The sequence below is a fragment of the Lepeophtheirus salmonis genome, chromosome 10 (genome assembly GCF_016086655.4).
Source record: "Lepeophtheirus salmonis chromosome 10, UVic_Lsal_1.4, whole genome shotgun sequence".
Lineage (NCBI taxonomy): Eukaryota > Metazoa > Arthropoda > Copepoda > Siphonostomatoida > Caligidae > Lepeophtheirus > Lepeophtheirus salmonis.
In genome coordinates, this window is record NC_052140.2 from 4,250,783 (window position 1) to 4,269,676 (window position 18,894).

The 18,894-nt window shown below is 30.5% G+C and overlaps 1 protein-coding gene across 1 annotated transcript in view; it reads left to right on the forward strand.

Annotated features, from left to right (window-relative positions):
* The window catches only part of LOC121125539 (cytotoxic granule associated RNA binding protein TIA1), a 217,198-nt gene that overhangs the window by 196,727 nt on the left and 1,577 nt on the right, over window positions 1-18,894 (forward strand). The window contains exon 5 of the mRNA XM_071891557.1: window positions 8,745-8,874. Coding sequence (XP_071747658.1) covers window positions 8,745-8,874 — 130 coding nt within the window. The remainder of the gene's footprint in view (window positions 1-8,744; window positions 8,875-18,894) is intronic.

An 18,894-nucleotide genomic window follows, 5' to 3' on the forward strand; every position in this document is an offset into this window, starting at 1 on the left:
TTTTATTTAGTATTTTAGACCGATTCAAGACTAGGTGCAAGGCTTATTAAATTTTGAGGTTTTGTAACTACAAATGAAATCAATCACTGGCCCATTTTTTGTATTTAATGTGTATGAACACATTTAACCTATTTAATATTATTGGAACTTCTATTCATTTTATTATTGTCTCCTCTCATCCTTAGTTAGTCAAGATATCGGTTTAGATAGCCCATGAGAGAAAAAATGTAAATTTATATTAACTTGCGTCAAAAAGTACATAGCCCAGGACCTCGGACTAGTTATATTGCAAGCCTTGAAGAGGTAAACATATTGTACACTTTTTTATCAATTCAAATAAAATATAAATCTAATTCAAACGATAAAAACTATTTATGCTCAGTATAATTCCAGCAGTTGATCCCTTTTAATGACTTAAAATGATGATACTGCTATTAATAAGTCAGCTAATGAGTGAACATTCCCTTTCTTCAAAAGAAAAAATAATAGTGAAAAGAACTCTCGTTCTCTAGAAAGAAAAAGAAAAAAAAACTATAAAATAAAATCGAACCGATCAAGAAAAAGTATAAAATAAAATATATAAATATAAAAAAAAATGAAATGAAACGAGCTCCCATTAACGGAGTATATAAATCTCTTTAAATTAGGGTATTAATGTTTTATTTTTCCTCTCTCTCTCTCTTCTCTATATATATATATATATATAAATGTGTAGTATATACATAACATCTTCAACCTCTTGGAGTCGACCTCTGGAAATTAGGGTTGTAAATAAAAATAAAAAATCGAATCAAATCTTTATTCGAACAAAGGGGCTGATGAGTTGCTTTACATATAAGATACGTCAATACAAAAAAAAAAAGATCTAACATCAAGAAAAGGAGACAATCCCATTTTATTTTTTTACTTCATATAATAGGGAGGTCTGAAAAGTTTTATAAAATTCCTAAATAAAAGCTAGTCAAATCTATCTAGCATCTATTGACAGTTACTCACTATTGCTTTAGCCATTTTAGACACTCAGTTTTTATGTAACAGTCGTTTGACTGCGTTGATCTAAGTGTTTTTGTGAAAATAGACAAAATCGCGTATAACGCTGTTGGTGCAGTTTAGGTTTAATAAATTCAAGATTTGGATCCGATTAATGACTGTAGATGAAACTTGGATACGCCATTAAACGCTCGAAATAAAAATACAGTCCAAACTGTTGACTGCAGATTGTTTTGTCAAGCGGAGAACAATTATACTGCAAAGAAAAACGCAGAGTACTATTTGGATGGGCTACAGAGATGGGAGCATCGGTTGAAGAAGTGTCTAAAGTTACAAGAAGACTATTTTGAAAAATAAAAATTCAGAAAAAATGTCTTGTGTCTTGGTTAGGTTTGAAACTTTTCAGAGCACCCTCGTATGCAGGGTCGTGCAAAAGTTTTGAGACTAAACTGAAGTCATTAAACACTGATGTATAATATTCAAAATATTTTTCAAATAATGATATTAAGGATAAATTATCCGTTAATTCTTCAACATTTGGGTGACGGATTCATCCGGTGGAACTATATTTGCAACTCCATACTTGAACCCATCAGATTCATATCGGTGTCATGATGTGCTACAGGTGTTTTTGATGTTGCTCTTTGACACTGCATCCCAGTTGTGAAACGGCTAAAAGGAGTCAGGGACATCCTGTAAGGCCAAAAAAGTCACCCTACACATTATCCGCCTTCCGTATTCGACTAAGCTCCATGATTAAAGCTAATGGCAGCCATTTCGAATGGAAAGTCTCAAAAAGTAGTCCTTGTAAATTACTATGTTATAAAAACCATTGCTCATTTATGAAGAAAAAAAAAACAACTTTGAGCTTTACAGATTTCTGTAAGTTTTTCTGCACCGCCGTGTAGTCTTTGTCATGAGAAAAACCTTTCTTCACGAGTATATTATACAGGGGATTGATGGAGTATTAAAATTAAATTAATTCGCTCTAATTTGAATAACCCCATACAGCCACACAATTGACTGAATCCTCATTTAGGATATTTTTATAATTAATACTGTACCCATAATTTAAAACCATTTAAATATAAATCCGTATTAATTTCTATAATGAAAATGAAAGAAGTTTTTACTATTTATTTTAATTTCAATTTGTCTAATTAGATACAATTACAAAGTATAAAGCAAAACAAAAAGTTAAATATTTGTATTTCATATAATCTTTTATGTAGAGAGGTAATTTTTATTTATTTTGTTTGTTATTTAAACATACATACAACAGTACATTAGAGTGGTCACTCTTTTTGAAATAAAATAGTATGAAGGTGAGGATTTAAAGTCTCAATGTAGCATGTCTTGCAACAACACAAATAGTTTTCTTGGCTTAACCCTACATAAGTCGTTTCAAAACTCACCAGAGACATTTTACAGATTAATTACGCTAATTTTTTAGATGATGTTGTGAGAATATATTGCTTTTTAGATATACCTCGAAAAATATGTCACTTTGTTGATGTGAAAAGATACTTTGTCATTGTCAAATAGTCCCATAAATAACCAATGATATCTGAAAGTTTTGATCACTCACTAATCTTGTTAATTAAGCTCACTAAATGAAGCTTATTTCTTCAAACATTTTGACGTTTATGATTACTTTTTTGATTATGAGGTATTTATCAATTTGTTTTGTAGACTACTTATTAGTGTTCCGCAAAGAGAATTTGTCTAAACTCTAAAATTAATATTTTAATCTTAATTCATACTAAAATTATTCAAAATCTTGTAAATGACCCTGTGCTGAGTTTTGGAAACACTTAGAGTGAAGCCTTAACTATTTTTGTAATTCTTACACTCAATTTTCATACTTAAATGTTAACTTTATACTTCCCCATATCATAAATAGTGATTCCTCTAAGCATGTAATACTAGAGATCTGAATAATCACGCATTATTTTTACAGGGAATATAAGAGGAGTGATAGGTTAAAAAAAAGAGTCAACGTCATTTTTTACTCAAATCCTTCAAGAAGGAAATAAAAAGCAAACTAGGCTACATGCTGGTGTATTCCAGTATCTAAGGTACATATAGGGTGATTCAGTTAATTTGAGTATCGTTAACTTTAACATCATTAAATTAATAATATTGGAAGTAGAGATTTCGTTATTTATCATCAGGAGTATAAGGCAGAGTTGAGACTGGAAATAAAGTGTGACATATGGTCTAAATATCCTGGGCTTCACAAACTATTTTTTTATTCACTTTATTTTGAGTTAGCACCAACCTTCAAAAGACAGCTGTAAAAATGTCATGACAATTTGTGTGACGCTACTTTTGATATTTCGAAAACAATAAAGTTTTATTGGGACTTAGTTCCATTAAGCGAATAGAAAAAATTATAATAATAATTATACTAATTTTAAAAAAAACCAATTTTGAACGGAAAAATCGGGGTTTCTTTGCTAAGTCTGGGATTTTCAGCCCATCTGTTAAGAATGGTGCAAATACCATTTTGAAGACTTTAGAAACAAAATATTTCGGACTTTTTTTTCACCTGATCTTAGTTCCCTTGACTTTACAACTTAGGGTATGGTTAAAGAGATAAGCCAGAGCAGTTTGCAGACTCAACAAGTCAGTGAGAAGGTGTTCCCGCCAAGTTCTTTAAAAATTATGAATACATTTTATTCTAGTACAAAGTCTGTTAGTAGTGCTGGACCGTTCTCAAAAACTAAAAAGACTAACTAAAACAGCTGAAATACTACTAACTACAGTATTTCAGTTGGGAAACTTTTATCATAACATTTTTCTAGAATACAAAATATCTGAATTAAGACAATATTATTTTCTTCGTTTTATATTCTTCAAACCTAGCTAGGAGTGAAGAAAATAAAAATATATCTAGGTCTTTATGACTGAAGGGTCGACTACTTCGTACTTAGGACCGTTGAATGCTAAAAAAGATAGGACTGATTTAAAAAAAAAAAGAAAGGAGGGGAGATAAGACTGATTAACATTTCAGTCCAAGGACCAATCCAACACTATCTGTGAGTAATGTAATATTTGATACGACAATAATTATGAACCACCCTGTAAATTGATAAGAAATAACTATTTTTGTTTACATAGAGAAATTTGTAGAATGTGAGTAAATGTATCCATCCATCTATGTAGCTCGACTCAAAAGATGGATGAATTATAAAGTATCTTTTAACAAAAAATAGACATCAAAGGAATCTTCTTGAACCTTTTTCAGCTACCTACCTAATTGGATATATTAAATAAATAAAATAAAAAAGTACCTTCGCTGTACTCAAATTAAATGCTTTGAACAGAGTAAATTATATATTCATATATATATATATGTACGTTTGAACTAATTTTTGTCAAAGGATTGAGTAGTTGTTTTATTGTCTTGGTATTTGATGTATGTATGTTTGTTTGTAACGATATTTATTAGGTAGTAATCCTTTCAAGATGAGAGAACCTTGTCTTACATAGTGTTGTGACGACTCGATATTTATGTCGTAAAATATCAAAATGAACAATAAAACCTTCGACCACAATAGGTGTTGCCTTTATAGATTTTTTTTTTTAAATCAAGATTTTAGAGTATAGTTGCAATTTAGAGCCATATTTTGACGTGAATGAACTATATAGATGCAAATAAAAGTTTGTAACAATCGATATACAATAATTAAGTCATTGAGAACAAAAAATACTCATAAAACCAGATCTTGACCCAGTTATACACAACCTAGCCTAATTATTAATATTAGTATAATTATTAAAAATAGTATTAATTTTTAGAAAAATCTCCTCAAAATATCTATTTACATAACTATTATTTTCCTACGACGTATTTTCTAAGAGATTGATGGACAATTTGAACTAATTACTAATATTTTCAGCGTGATTTAGGTTACTGTTAAATACTATTCTTTTTATTTTATTGCAAACTCTAAATCATTAATTATATAAGATATTTCTTGAATAAACAATTATAAAATAATGAGTTATTGAGGTAGAAAGCAATCTTACTTTTGTCGATCTTAACTCAAATCATGTAAGTTCAATAGGTTTAACAGACTTCAAATAGAACTTTTTGCAGCATTCAAATGCTTAATTCAACATTGCAGACACTAATATTCTTTAAATAGGGGATCTTAATGTATCTGATCAAAAAATAAAAAATGAAGTTTTTTAATTGGAAGCTAATATTTTTTTTTCTTCAATATTTCCCCTAATTGTTTTATATCATAGCTAAAAACAACTGAATAAACCTTATATTACAGCTTAAAAAGATTTGTCTTAAAAAAAAAGATAGATTTTGATGGAATTTTTCAATTTTAATTTTTGAATGGAATATTGGCATAAACGTGAAATAAAGATACGAAATAAAATATAATTAAGTCAATTATTTGACTAGTAATAATAAGTAATTAATACTTTAGAGGGAAGGTGATTATCCCATAGTTTCATATAAATTGGTTAGAATTGAATACTCATTTAGTCATATAATTATCAACTAAACTACATTTAATTTCGTACCTTTATTATAAACAATTGCACAATTAAGATTGTTACTAAAGAAAAAAAAGTTGTCGCCATAGGTCAAGAAAAATAGGCAAGTAATAAACTATGTAAAGTTAAAAAATATTTCAATGAATAAAAATTAATAAATATCCATAGTAGCCTTTAATCCGTACTCGAATCTTTTAAAATACCTTTTAAATAAATATGAAGAATATGTTTATCCTCCAGTCCAACTGGAATGGTGATTTCTTTAGATCTGAAGGTGTAGATTAGCCAAGAAAATTAGAAAGTGTTGTCTTAACTTTGTATTCGACTTTTCTTAAATTAGAGGGAGCGACGAACCACTCTGTGAGCGAAGAGTTTATTTCTATACTTTTCGGAGCTGAGATTACTAATCATTATAGGGAGGAAGTTGCAAGTTTATATGGGAACCATTTTTGCGTCCAAGTTGTGTAGGGGTTGGCATGAATGATTTGAGGACATATTTCTTTTGAAATATCATCGAGCTTCTCCAGTGTTATCTTCACTAATGAAGAAATCTTTGATTTTCTTAGATTCAACCATTCTAATTGCCATAAAAATGGAAAAGGTGGCACAAATTCTTTGTCAATCATGTCTCTAGCAAAAACTTCCGCTGCTGCCTGGAGAATTTAGTAACGGATTTCTTCGTAACACTTCTTAAAAAGTGTTTTCCAACATATATTTTTCTATATTTTATCTCAACCCGGTTTGAAACAAATGACTACTTTAACTCTATAAATAATATTGATGATTTTTACTGTCTCTTGTTGGAGTAACTTGATCAAAATATTTCTTATACAAAATAAAATATCATTTTGTTAGAAGATATCGAATAGTTTTTATGCAGCCATAATAATAACATGGGCCACTAGGGGAGGAAAACATAAGGTTGTAGCCCTACATAGACATTTCATATATTGTAGGCAATAAACTTCATATTCCAATATGCATCATTGTTATACAAACAAGCTTAGGTCGTAAAAATTTCATATATGTAATATATCGATTAGGATTATTATTTTTTCCAAAAAAAATGTAATCATGGATGGCTGATAAAGATAGTATATCAAAAAAGAAAAAAAAACTAGGAATCATAAAGTAAAATAAATAAATAAACCTCATCATCATACATGACTGATTTAAGAAACGACATCTATCAAAATACAACATAAAATGTCTGATTTTTTTTGTAGGACTAAAAAATGGCATTCATTTCACTATTAGATTAAATTTCACTTCATTAGAAGTGATTTTCCTTTTATTTTAATCATGGCATTTCTGAAAAAGTTTGCCATTTATTGAGGATCACGTGCAGGCCCGTAACTATTGGATTTGAGTGGTGTTTAACTTAGGTAAAGCGGCGTAACTAGCTTTCATTATTTGGGGGCTTAGTCCCAAAAATTATCTAAACCTTATACAATAACATAGTGTAAATAAGTATACTATATATTTTTTATATATGTTGTGTCAAGCTGAATATTTTATATTAATTCTAGCTTACAAGTTGTACAAGTTGCAACCAAAAAATTATATAAATAATTTTAAACTAAACTTTTTAATACTTGGTAAAAGGATCATGTAAAAATTGTGTGTTGCATGTATGGTTGATATATAAAAATGTTGTAATTTTGTACTATTTGAATAGAAATCACTAAAATATAAGTATTCTATGCAAATTATAATGTTTAAATGCCCGCAGTTATATTACTAATAAATACATATAATTTTAATAGATCAATTGAAATCATAGTATCAATGTATGTACTAATTCTCGGTAATTAGAATGAGCAATCCCATGATTAAATAATGCATCTTAAGACGATGAAATTGCAACTTCTACAATGTACTTATACAAGTTGCAACTTGAACAAACATCGCAACTGGTAGAGAATATATATTTATGATAAAAAGTTTAGAAGCGACGCCACTACTCAGGGATTGAAAAAAATATATAATTTGAAGAGGGTGCTCTTTTTATATTTGCTATTTGATTTTTTATTATTATTATTATTCTTGAAGAAAGAACAATAAATATAAAGTAATCAATGGTGCCTGAAAGACAAAGAGTAACACTGAGGATCTATTGCAGAGTTATCAGGGTAAGAATTCGTTGGACTCGGAGTAGAATTGAGGATCAACATAGGATAATAATAGTATAGTAAAAATGTTACATTTTGGCGAAAATGAGTTTAAAGCATTTTTTTAAGTTCTTTAATTTCCAAGTGGTTTTATGTAAAAATTTAATTAAAAAATGGTCAAAGTAGACACAACTTCATATTCACACCTAGCACCTTTGTATGTATTGAAACATGTTCCTATTTGCAGCCTTGTAGAATGATGGAACCAGTATGCAAGATAAAAGACTACCAATCCGCACTTGAGTCCATCCTCAAGGCACCTCCTAATATTACTGCAACTCGTGGGATGACCTGCCAGAGATCTAAACCACCTAGAGCATAAAAGGAGATTCAAAATATGCTCCAATGTCATTCCTAAAGCTGGGCAAACGTCTTAACATCAAGAATGCACTTTCACAAAGGAAGCTGACTTCCTCCCCATTAAGGGTACAAAGCTCGGAGATGTTAAAACCCTCCTCAACCATATTTACTTTCCCGACTCTTTAACTTTTCATGACAATTTGAGATGAATAACCGAAGACAGTAAACCCTTAAGCCCTTGTATTTTTCTGCATTCCTCTGTTTCAATGTCTGTTTCTTAATATGCCAAATGGTTTGTTTTTGATGGAAATAAGGAAAATTATTTTTACTTATTTTAACTTAAAATATCACGAGTCCTACTGTATTCCCTACTTTAAAAAAGTAATGTATTTTGAAGGAATAAAAAATTGTATAAAATTCTAAGAACTTATTTATTTAATTGCCTCTGTGAACCAATAACTACGAAAATATATATATATATATATTTGTTTTAGTTGAGTGGGATTGTAAGATGTTGGATTTATATGGTGCATCAACATAAAATAAAATAAATATAATACCAGTACTTTTAATTAAAAAAATTACATTAGAATATACTTTTTTCCATCCCTGCAGGACATACTATGTATAGAAAGTAACCAAATACCTTTATACCGGAATCCCGGGAATTTGAAAGACAGTTCTTACCTGTTAACTATATAATATGTTCAATACAAAATATGTTTCAATTTATTTAATTTAACTAAACTTTACTTTGATTTTCAGATTTGCCACAAAGGAGTCCGCCGCCCATGCAATTGTCGCCATCCATAATACGGACGTAAATGGACTTACAGTCAAATGCTCATGGGGGAAAGAATCTGGGGATCCTAATAATTTACCAGCAAATAGTCAAGTAAGCTTCAACATATGCAGAAGTTAGTTAGTCTGATGCGCCCCCCAAAAAAAAAGAAAAAATATCATATATTATCTATATTTATAAGCCTGTTTTTGGTGGAACCACACATGGAATCCAAAACAGTCGAAGAGATCAGTCAAAAAATTTAGCAAGTAGACGTATAAAATGACCAACCATTTTCTTACGGTATTTTTTAGGGCCCCCGAGGTGATTAAGAGTCAGTTTATTCACCAAAATAAAACATATTTTCCATTCTCTCTTTCTATATCTCTCTCATTCTCTCTTCTCCTTCTACCTCTTTTCTTCTACCTTCATTTTTTGTTTATATTCCCCTATATTCAGCCCTGCCACGCAATCACCCTCTGTTTATATATAATAAACATATTTATATAAGTAATTATGAAACGGTGTTGATAATTTTTGGGTCTAAGCCCCCCTCCTCTCTAAAAAAGAAGATTAAATGTAGCAACACACCTGTTATAAAGGGATATAGTAATAGTACTTTAATGGTGCTGCCTACCGTAAAAATTAGTAATGAGCTACGTGAAAAGCTTGTCTATTGGTTCTCGAGTTCCATGAAATCACCAAAAACTCGGCTCGGGTACCTAAGAGTCGAGTATTTATCTCGTCATAACTTGGGATTTCTTCATAGATTGACTTCCTTTCTTTTTGAAATTTTGAATTTATGTTTTCTTACAGGCAATATTTTGTAGAAATATGTTGAGTGTTGTGCAATGTGTACTCTTAGGCCCCTTCTACATCCAATATTTTCGAAACGATGTTGTATTCCTTTTATTTGGATTCAAAAAGTTTCCTAACCAGTAGAGGAAGAAATCTACTTAATCCGAGGCGGTAAAGAATGTTGATGTATCTCATGGGAATTGTATTATTGTTAGGGATACATCTTAAGGAAGGCAAAATCAGGGCATTTGGCATGGAAAATTAACTTCTCTTTACTTTGTACATCTTGTACATGTTAAATTTATTAACTCTCATTTGGTATCTCTTTCAATGCTATAGCATCCTACAGGGAAATCCAGAATATGTGTTCATTTCCATCATCTCATAGATGCTTCACTTTAATACAATCATGACAAATCTTGACAGCTAAGCTACTCTCCTCTCCAAACATTCTTCAAATTGTCAGGGAGACCACGTCCATTTTCGGTTTCTTTTTTAATATCCCAGCGGGTTATATTTTTTAAATCTCTTGCTATACTCTGCAACAAATACACGGAAAGTTTTTTTGGCGTTTTTGAAAAATAAATCTACATAGTTCGTGAACATCGCAAAATAACACCAAATGACGTTAAATGTGGTTTGCCCATCTATCCGTATATATATGAACATATGATAATCCTGCTCTCACGGAGACTTTTCGTTAATCAACTAAACAAAGAGTAATGTTGGATTGGTTCCGAATAAGTAATTTAAGTGATTTCGTCAATAAATAAATTATCTTTAAATAATGAAATAGAATTTTAATTTCATCATCATGATAAATATCATAGTCGGACTTTGACATTAGACTAAAACGATCTATTATCTTTATAATATATGTACATATAACATAAGATTACTACATATAATATCTTACATTCTTCTTGTAATGTAATTTAACGTTAATGCATATTTATTAAAGTCCTCTTTTTCTTCCTCTTTTCTCCCTAGTCAAACAAGAAAGAAGAAGATTCTCATTTACATTTTTTTTTTTTTGCGATAAGGTACTTTTGGTCTTCCTATTTTATATTTTATTTTTAAATTTGCCGCATAATTTATTTCTTCCCATTTTCTTTAATTTAAGGATCCTGAGATGAAATAAATATACTTTTTATATAAATATAAATTGCTCTAAGGATCCAAGAGAGAGGAAGAGGTAAAGGACAACTTTATTTTAAAATATTTATTGAGACAGCAGGTCAATTTTTTTATAGTTTGTGATGAAAATCGTGTGTTTTTTGCCCACGTTTAAAAAACCAAAAATTAACATGCCAACCCCGATAATTTGAGAATGTTGTGAAGGATTACGCTCAAGATGTTTCATTATACAATATTATATATGTTTCAGCAACAATCAGCTGTGCCAGGGGGGAGGAGAGGGAAAATAAAATAAACAAGGACATTGGCAAGATTATCACCGATGTTGATCCTTAATTATCCTCGGAGTCCAACAAGGACTTACAATTATATATGAGCACACATATGTACATAAAGTTCTTTCATGAAATAACCAATTCCAAAAAGGCGGTCCAACTAAAAAATATAGACGATTTACATCAACAATTGTTATACAAGGTAGTGTACTATAATTGGAACAAACTTTGACCGAAACCAGAGCTTGAACAAATGCCAATTAATAGCATATTTATTTTCAATATGACCTCCATGGACCTTAATTACTTCCCTCAATTATCCAACAGAGTAACCATTTTACTTCATTCAGAAAAATATTAATATTGCATAAATAGTCACGGAGTTGGTGATATTGGTTTTTCAGTCCTAAACAGTTTTAAGACTGAACTGTAGGACTGAACTGTACCGGACTGAGACTTAACTTGACAATAACTTCAGACTTCAATAATAAATAAGGACCAACCTTTTTAACAACCTTTAGCAAATTCTGCCGCTGCCTAGAAGTAGATTATTGGTGCCTAGGGGAGTAATATTCAAGATTAGTTATCCTTAATATAGTTAGTGTTAATTATGGTACATATACTCGTATTAATAAAATTCTTTTGGATATTAAATGACTACATCATACATACTCAATTAGCTTTCTTAAACTTTTATGGAGAGCTGTTTTTATAAAAGGTGTGGAGCTCCTATTATTCTTATTATCATTGCTTTTAGACTTTCCCCTCCTCTTCTCCTCTGGTGAAGGGTTTTCCCGTTAAAGAAATAAAGAAAGTGAGGATAAAGTCATCATAGTAATAAAAATATAACATTATTTTTTTTCTTTTTTCTGTCAGTTTCAGTAATTTTCTTTGAATAAAATATATTTTTTTCTTCTAAATAAGTTAATGGAACTTGAAAGGGAATGTTGATGCTACTAACAGTTTATTTTTAGGCCACATTCTCCTCTTTTATTATTTTTTTTTTCCTGTGTTTCTCTTTTACTTAAGTAATTGTAAAATGAAAAAAAAATGTTGTACTAAGTTAAATAAAAAGTGTAACTGAGGATTTTATGTACATACATAAATGTCATAGAGGCTCCACTTTATTATACATATGTGGTGAGTCAACATAAAAACAATTTTGAAGAAAAATAAAGAAAACTAGAAAATAGTATCAGGAGTATTTTTTTATTATAATTATACCTTAGAATATGAACAAATACTTCTCAAAATGTTATGCATTGCACCAAGCTTGAGTTGTTATGGCCAAATGCTGAGTATTGTTGCCAACAGTAATCCTCTTTGGGGTAGCCAGTGCTTCACAACCTACTCTTTCATCACCTCATGGTACTCCTTGTATTTAAATTTCAAGGGCCACATCCTTCTAGAAATCTTCAGAAAAAAATCTTGTTGTCTACTCCACATTCTGTCTTCCTGGAGAGTCTCTCGCCGATGTTAATGAGACTCTTAACCGCACAGGCAAGTTCAACAGAGCAATTCACAATGTCTGCAACCTCTTTTACAGAGTGATGGGCGTAGAGAAGATCTACAATCCGTTGCTTTTTTGCCTCCATTGTCATTTTTTGTTGACCGATGTCAACCAATAATAGAGTGTATGTAACTTGATAAATTTCGGAACACTTTCTGTTTAATAACCCCACATCAATTGCAAGTAATGATTGGTAATTGGCATGGGACGGTATTAAACTTCAGAGAGTCCATTTTGACGAAGCTCATTTTTTGACCACGCTTTATTTGATTTTACACCTCTTTGTGAGCCGTCCAGGGATTTTTTCCATTAATCACTAAATTTCCCTTGTTAATTCCCTCAAGCGTTTGAAAGTTAAGGAAAAGCATAAATGGTGTTCAATATCTAAACATAAAGTACCTACTCCTTTATTTATTTATAGGCTTTTTTGGTAAATTAAATTAAATTTTGTTAAAATAAAGTAGATGCTTTCACAGGTTATAATTATACCACAGGAAAATAGTAGTCATGAGAGGTAAAACAAATATAGTTTAAGGTATCACTCTTTAATGGTGGTCGTTTGTCAATGGGGAGGAAAGGAGGCACATGAATCCTCTTATGACTTCCTAAATGTAATTTAGGAGGTCAGGGGGAATATTTTTTTTTTATTTCATCAAAAGTAAAGATAAAAAGTTACTACTCAGATGAATGGCATTATAAATATATACAATATATTTATTAGGGTACATTAAGGGGATGCCTCAACATTTTTATTGGCTTTATGGTATAATAGAGTGGTTATTTGGGGGGGGTAGTAATGAGCTCGAGGGAAAGGTTTTCAAGGGCTCCCTAATACACCGGTCTTGGAATGTATTAGTTAGCAAGTAGGTGGGGCATGTTATATAACTTCATATAATAAGTTATAGTCCTCAAGGGCGTCAGCAGAAGGTTTTTTTGGGGGGGGGGGGGCATTGTCTTGACAGAAGGCTTAAAAACTTTTATTGTTAAGAAGAGACGAAAAACTTTATCGAAAAATGTTGGAGTTAAGGCGGGTTGGCACAACTATCATACATGTACATGTGTGTGCCCATAAAAGACGGAGAGTAACCTTGAAGATTTGTTGCTGAGTTATGACTCTAAGTCCTTGCTGTACTCCGAGTAGAATTGAGGATCAACAGTTGAGTAATTCTTGTGAATGGCGTTGTTTATTTCCTTCTTCCCATCTACCCTCGTCACAGCTGATGCAATCAAAAGTCATGATAGCGAAGCTACTCTAGTCCAAAACATTATTTTAAGTTGCGAGGATTATCATCTTGATAGGGGGGTTAATATGCCAAAAATACAGACGATTTTCTTCACTATATAATATATATATCGGGAGAAGAGTTGCTCTCACAGAGACTTCCATTAATCAACTAACAAAAGTTGATATATATACTGGAGGTATTATGATACCTATCAGAAGATCTTAAAAGTTATTTCTGCAGTTCAGAAAGAGAGATATTTGTAATATAATGTAACATGTTAACAGTAGCTAAAAATGTTTGAAATAAATTCTGATTACGAAAAAATTATATAAATATTTTAATGAGATAGTACAAATATTTTCATTATGTCCTTATAGTGTACCAAAAAAAGATTAAGGGGTATTCGAGTATTTGAGGGCTCTGCATCAATCACCCTAATAAACATACATCATATATTAATATACATATATTTTTTTAAATAGTAAATAATGTAGTTTGTAGAAATTCTATAATTACCAAAAAGTACATAGGCAAAAAAATAAAAATTTTTGTGTTTTGTCGAAAGAAATTATAAATAAATAATTGATTTATGAATTTTATATATTATTTTATTAACAACAACTGACTTTATATAAGTTATATTGTTTTTGCAAGTTAGAATCGTATCTAACTTATTTGATTTATTATTCATAGGAGATCTGTGGGATATATATACAAGGTATGATCAAAAACAAACTGTTATTGTCTCATTTTGAATTCAATTCTTATTCTATTACTAATTTTTTATTACTATTCTCTTTATGGTTTATTTATCAAAAGTTAGCATTTCGTAGAACATAACTATTTTAGAGGAAAAAAACTTTTCAAAAGTTTTATAGAGTTTTCCCCCAAATTGTTTCCATTTTTTTTTAATAGTAGAAAATTGAGGAGCTCAGAAGGGCCCATTAAAAATATTTAATTGGATTGATCCTGGTAGTATAGTGAACACCTAATTTTGAATCTAAAAAGCTAATGAACAAAATTTTAGCGGAAATACATCTGTAAAAGCGCAAGATTTGCGCATACCTGGAGGCACTGCTTGTTAAATACGGAGTGGAATTCGTGTTTATTTCCTTCCTTCCACGGATATTTGCAGCTGATTTAATAATACGTCATAAAAGCTAAAATACACTCCTCCAAAATATTCTTCATAACGCATAATCATATCATTTTTTGGGCTCGTTTTATATTTATAGGGTCGGGGTTTTAAATCTGGAAAGTTTAAGGATAACGTATATTTCCCAAAATTAGTTCAGTAGTTCACAAACTGTTTGCTCTGAGATGACAGGAACTATAGTGAAGTCAATTACTCAAACAAACCATCTCCAGCTTCAACCACAGCCTTCAACCTGACCCTGAATCTACAAACAGGCATTGATGAGGATTTTCTTACCCATGTTGACCACTGCCTCGAGAATTGAAGCCCATAAGGAGTGAATAGAGTTATGTGCTCATTTGTTGCACTCTCTCTACAAGACATCTTATAAACAAAGAAGTTCAGATCCGAGTAGCTGGTAGGACACATTTCCTTTGCATTTTTGCTTCAGGAAGTCTGGAGTACGTTTTTTGCTCTCAGATGGATCATGAGTCTTCCTTACAGGTTTTCAAACTCCTTGAAAGCTTGAATCTGATAAGCAGATATTGAGATCTATACTTGTTCCGGATTTAAAGTTCCTATCTATTCAAATGACATATTATGAATTCTATGTATTTATGTATGAAAATATTCGCAAACCTTATCGAAACATGACTAAAGCAGTACATAGCAGGTTGTGGGTAGAGAAAAACTTGTATCTTGTGGTTTTTAGTACCTCATGTTCCATTTATTGTTATTAACATTATGATTGTGAGTAGTTGTAATAGTGTCCTTTGTTTTTAGCAGACACTCTTATGATCATTCTGTAAGTATAATATTAAAAAAACATCAAAATGGGCAGGGAGGTAGGCATGTCACATACAAAAACCCATAAAGATAAATAAAAATCACTTGAAAATAAAACTTTACGAGAATTTGAGCTTTTTCTATTTTTGTATACATTATATGTATTTTTTTCGATTGTTACTAACATTTATGGAATTACTGTTTGTTTTTTTCTTCTCATTCTAACATTTTGTTTTCTTTTCTTTTTTGTATGCGATTGGTACATCAAAGTACGCAACTACATCTTAATATATTAACATTAGAGTGGGTCAAAAATGATAATTTTATAAATCCATAATGGTGTGTATAAATAATTACTATTACTATTCCATACCCAATTTCAGGACTATTGAATGAAGGAATTAGACATGGCAGATATCAAACGCTATTTTCCAATCCAATATTCCGATCTAATCCGATATTTTACAAATGATTAAATATACCCTGAAAGCATTTGTTTAGTTTTGTCACGACATATTCATATCCTAAGGATATTAATACTGCCACAGAAATTAAATAATAATGATAACAGCTTAGAAAAGAAAAGACACTAGGGCGAGCAAAAAAATGCTTACAATTAACATCACTAAACATAAGTCATAACTGGAGTTGTTGACCTATTGGTAATGAAAAAAACTACATTTCTAAAATTAGGAAAGGAAAACCGGGTGTAGCGTGTGATTTTTCTTCTTTTATGTTCATTATTTAGTATCGTCAATGTCCTCTGAACTAAGCATTCTCACATATCTTTAGTGTAAATTGTTTTAAAAATGCAACATAAATATACATGAATTAAAATATAATTACTATATTTTCCCTGCACTAAAGTTATATCTCTCTAGCTCGTATTTTGCAAAAAATGTTATTTGATACCAATACACAATTTTTCTATACCTAGATTTCAAAATTTAAAAAAAAATGTATATCAAACTCCACTAAGAACGACCCACCCTAATGAACATTCTACAATATTATTTTATTTTTCTCTTATCATACTTTCCACACTTTTTTTTTTATTATTAAGGAAGTTGGGGGATGTATTCTTTAATAGACAAGGAATTGCTTTTGGTGTACACGTATAGGTACATATAAGGTATACAATTCACTTTTAAGATTAAATGATAATTTTAGACACTACTTTTTGTGTTTTTGATTGAATATGCGCAGTAGGAAAGCCAATAGATATCAAAGTTTTACTTTGACTTTTTTCACCCTTGCAATTTGTTTTCTGCGTAATAAAAGTACTTTGTGCAAAATATTTTTCACTTTTATTACTAAAATTGAATGACGACCGGTTTTTAATGTTTTTCCCTATATTATAAAATCTGTGCTCCCTAGATTAATTACGGGTCGACTAAGGGACACATTTTGGTTTAACGATATAGTAGATATTTGATATGAGTTTGTAAATTTATACACACTCCATTGGCAAAAAAATTTAGAGATGAAAAAATATGCAAAAAAAAACAAACACGATTGATTGACCTATAGTTTGCAGCTCACAAAAAGGGTATTTTCAAAGGATGACATCACATTTTTTTGTTTTTCTTATATTTACAGATTAAAAACTTCATTGATATGACTAGCGGTATTACACAGCATTTCCTATATTTATTAGGCGTCTATAAAAATACAAATTTTCATTAAAAATATAACTCCACAACAAATCTTTGGTGGTACTTTTTGATGAGCACACAAAACTTAGATTTTCTCTCCTCAAGAGTGAAAGAATAATAACAGCTGGGGAAAAAATAATAATATGACGTTAGGAGGGAGGGAGTAGTAATAGATTTAACACTACGGAAAAATGCCGTGAAATTCCGATGATAAATTGGTCATAACTTCCTTAATATTGAAGCTAGAGACATTATTTTGGTATCAAAATGTCTTTTTTACCATTATCTATTAGATACAACAGGGAATTTAAAAGGGGAAAAAATGAAGTAGATTTTTTTGCAACATATATATACATAAAGATTTGTCAAGTTCAAATGCAAGCAAAAAAATGAGCGTTGCTCATTTTTCACTGAACGGGAGTGGGAGCACGCTCATTGCTTTACAAAACGAGCAGGAGCGCGCTCACAAAATTAGTAACTGAGCGAAAGAGCGCTCAGGATTTCTTAAGTGGTCTAACGCTCTGCTTATAGAGTCGTTCCTAAGACTGAGCTGAACTAAATGAGGACTGACACAACACTACCAGTGAGTACTTTAGTCTGTAGAGCGCTCACTGGCTATGTTTTACGTACACATACATTGTTATTTATTTTATATATGTCCTTATCTCTTCTATACTTTTTTTATTGAGCTTGTTGTTAACAATAAGTCTTAATCTAATACAAAAATAAACAAACAGACGTGACACTTTTGGTTTATTAATATAGACTAGACCGAAAAAATTTGTTATATACAATTCCATATTTGTCTGCTACGATTTTTACAAATACTGGTTGGGTAGTTTTTAGAGTTTCAACATTCCATTCTTTTTAACAAAAATTATATTATTTAATGTTTATTCCTTGAGAAGTTATTTTATTTAAAATTATTACTTCTCGGTTGAGATGAAATTATACTTCATTTATATACAAAAATATAAACTTCATCAGTAAATCTTGATAAATTTAATATTTAAATCAAAGATTTCAGAGCCTTTCCCTACAGTAATGCAACTATAAGTATTGGAAGGTTCTCCTCTCTGTAGCAGTAATTTATTTTATCCTCCAAAATCATATAACAAGCAGCTGATATTAAGACCAATGTTAATTCAATCATCCCAAATGTCTCACTCTTGCCTCCTTTTCGCACCCTCGGGAATATCCAATCCTACGATATTTCATATTGATAAATAATTTAGCAGAAAATGAACTTATTTTTCTTGTGGATTAATGATTCTTTTATTACTCAACAGATATCTTAAACCTATACAACGGGTGCTCAGAAAATCGAAATTAAAAATTATCTTTTCTTCTATTTTTCTATTTGCAGGTATAAATAGATTAATTGGGGAATTTTTGACATCGTGAAGAAGTTTCTAGTACAACTAGTCCTGGCTTTAAAAAAATCAAGTTATTGTAAAAAAAATGATGAGTTTTTTTTTCTTTTTTCATTGTAGATTTTGTTTTATAGGGGAGATATATCGTTACTAATTATATAATTGTCATTAATCTACCAATTAAATTGTCGTGTCAATGTAGGTATAGGTCGGGAAATTAACTAAGCATTATTCGTATT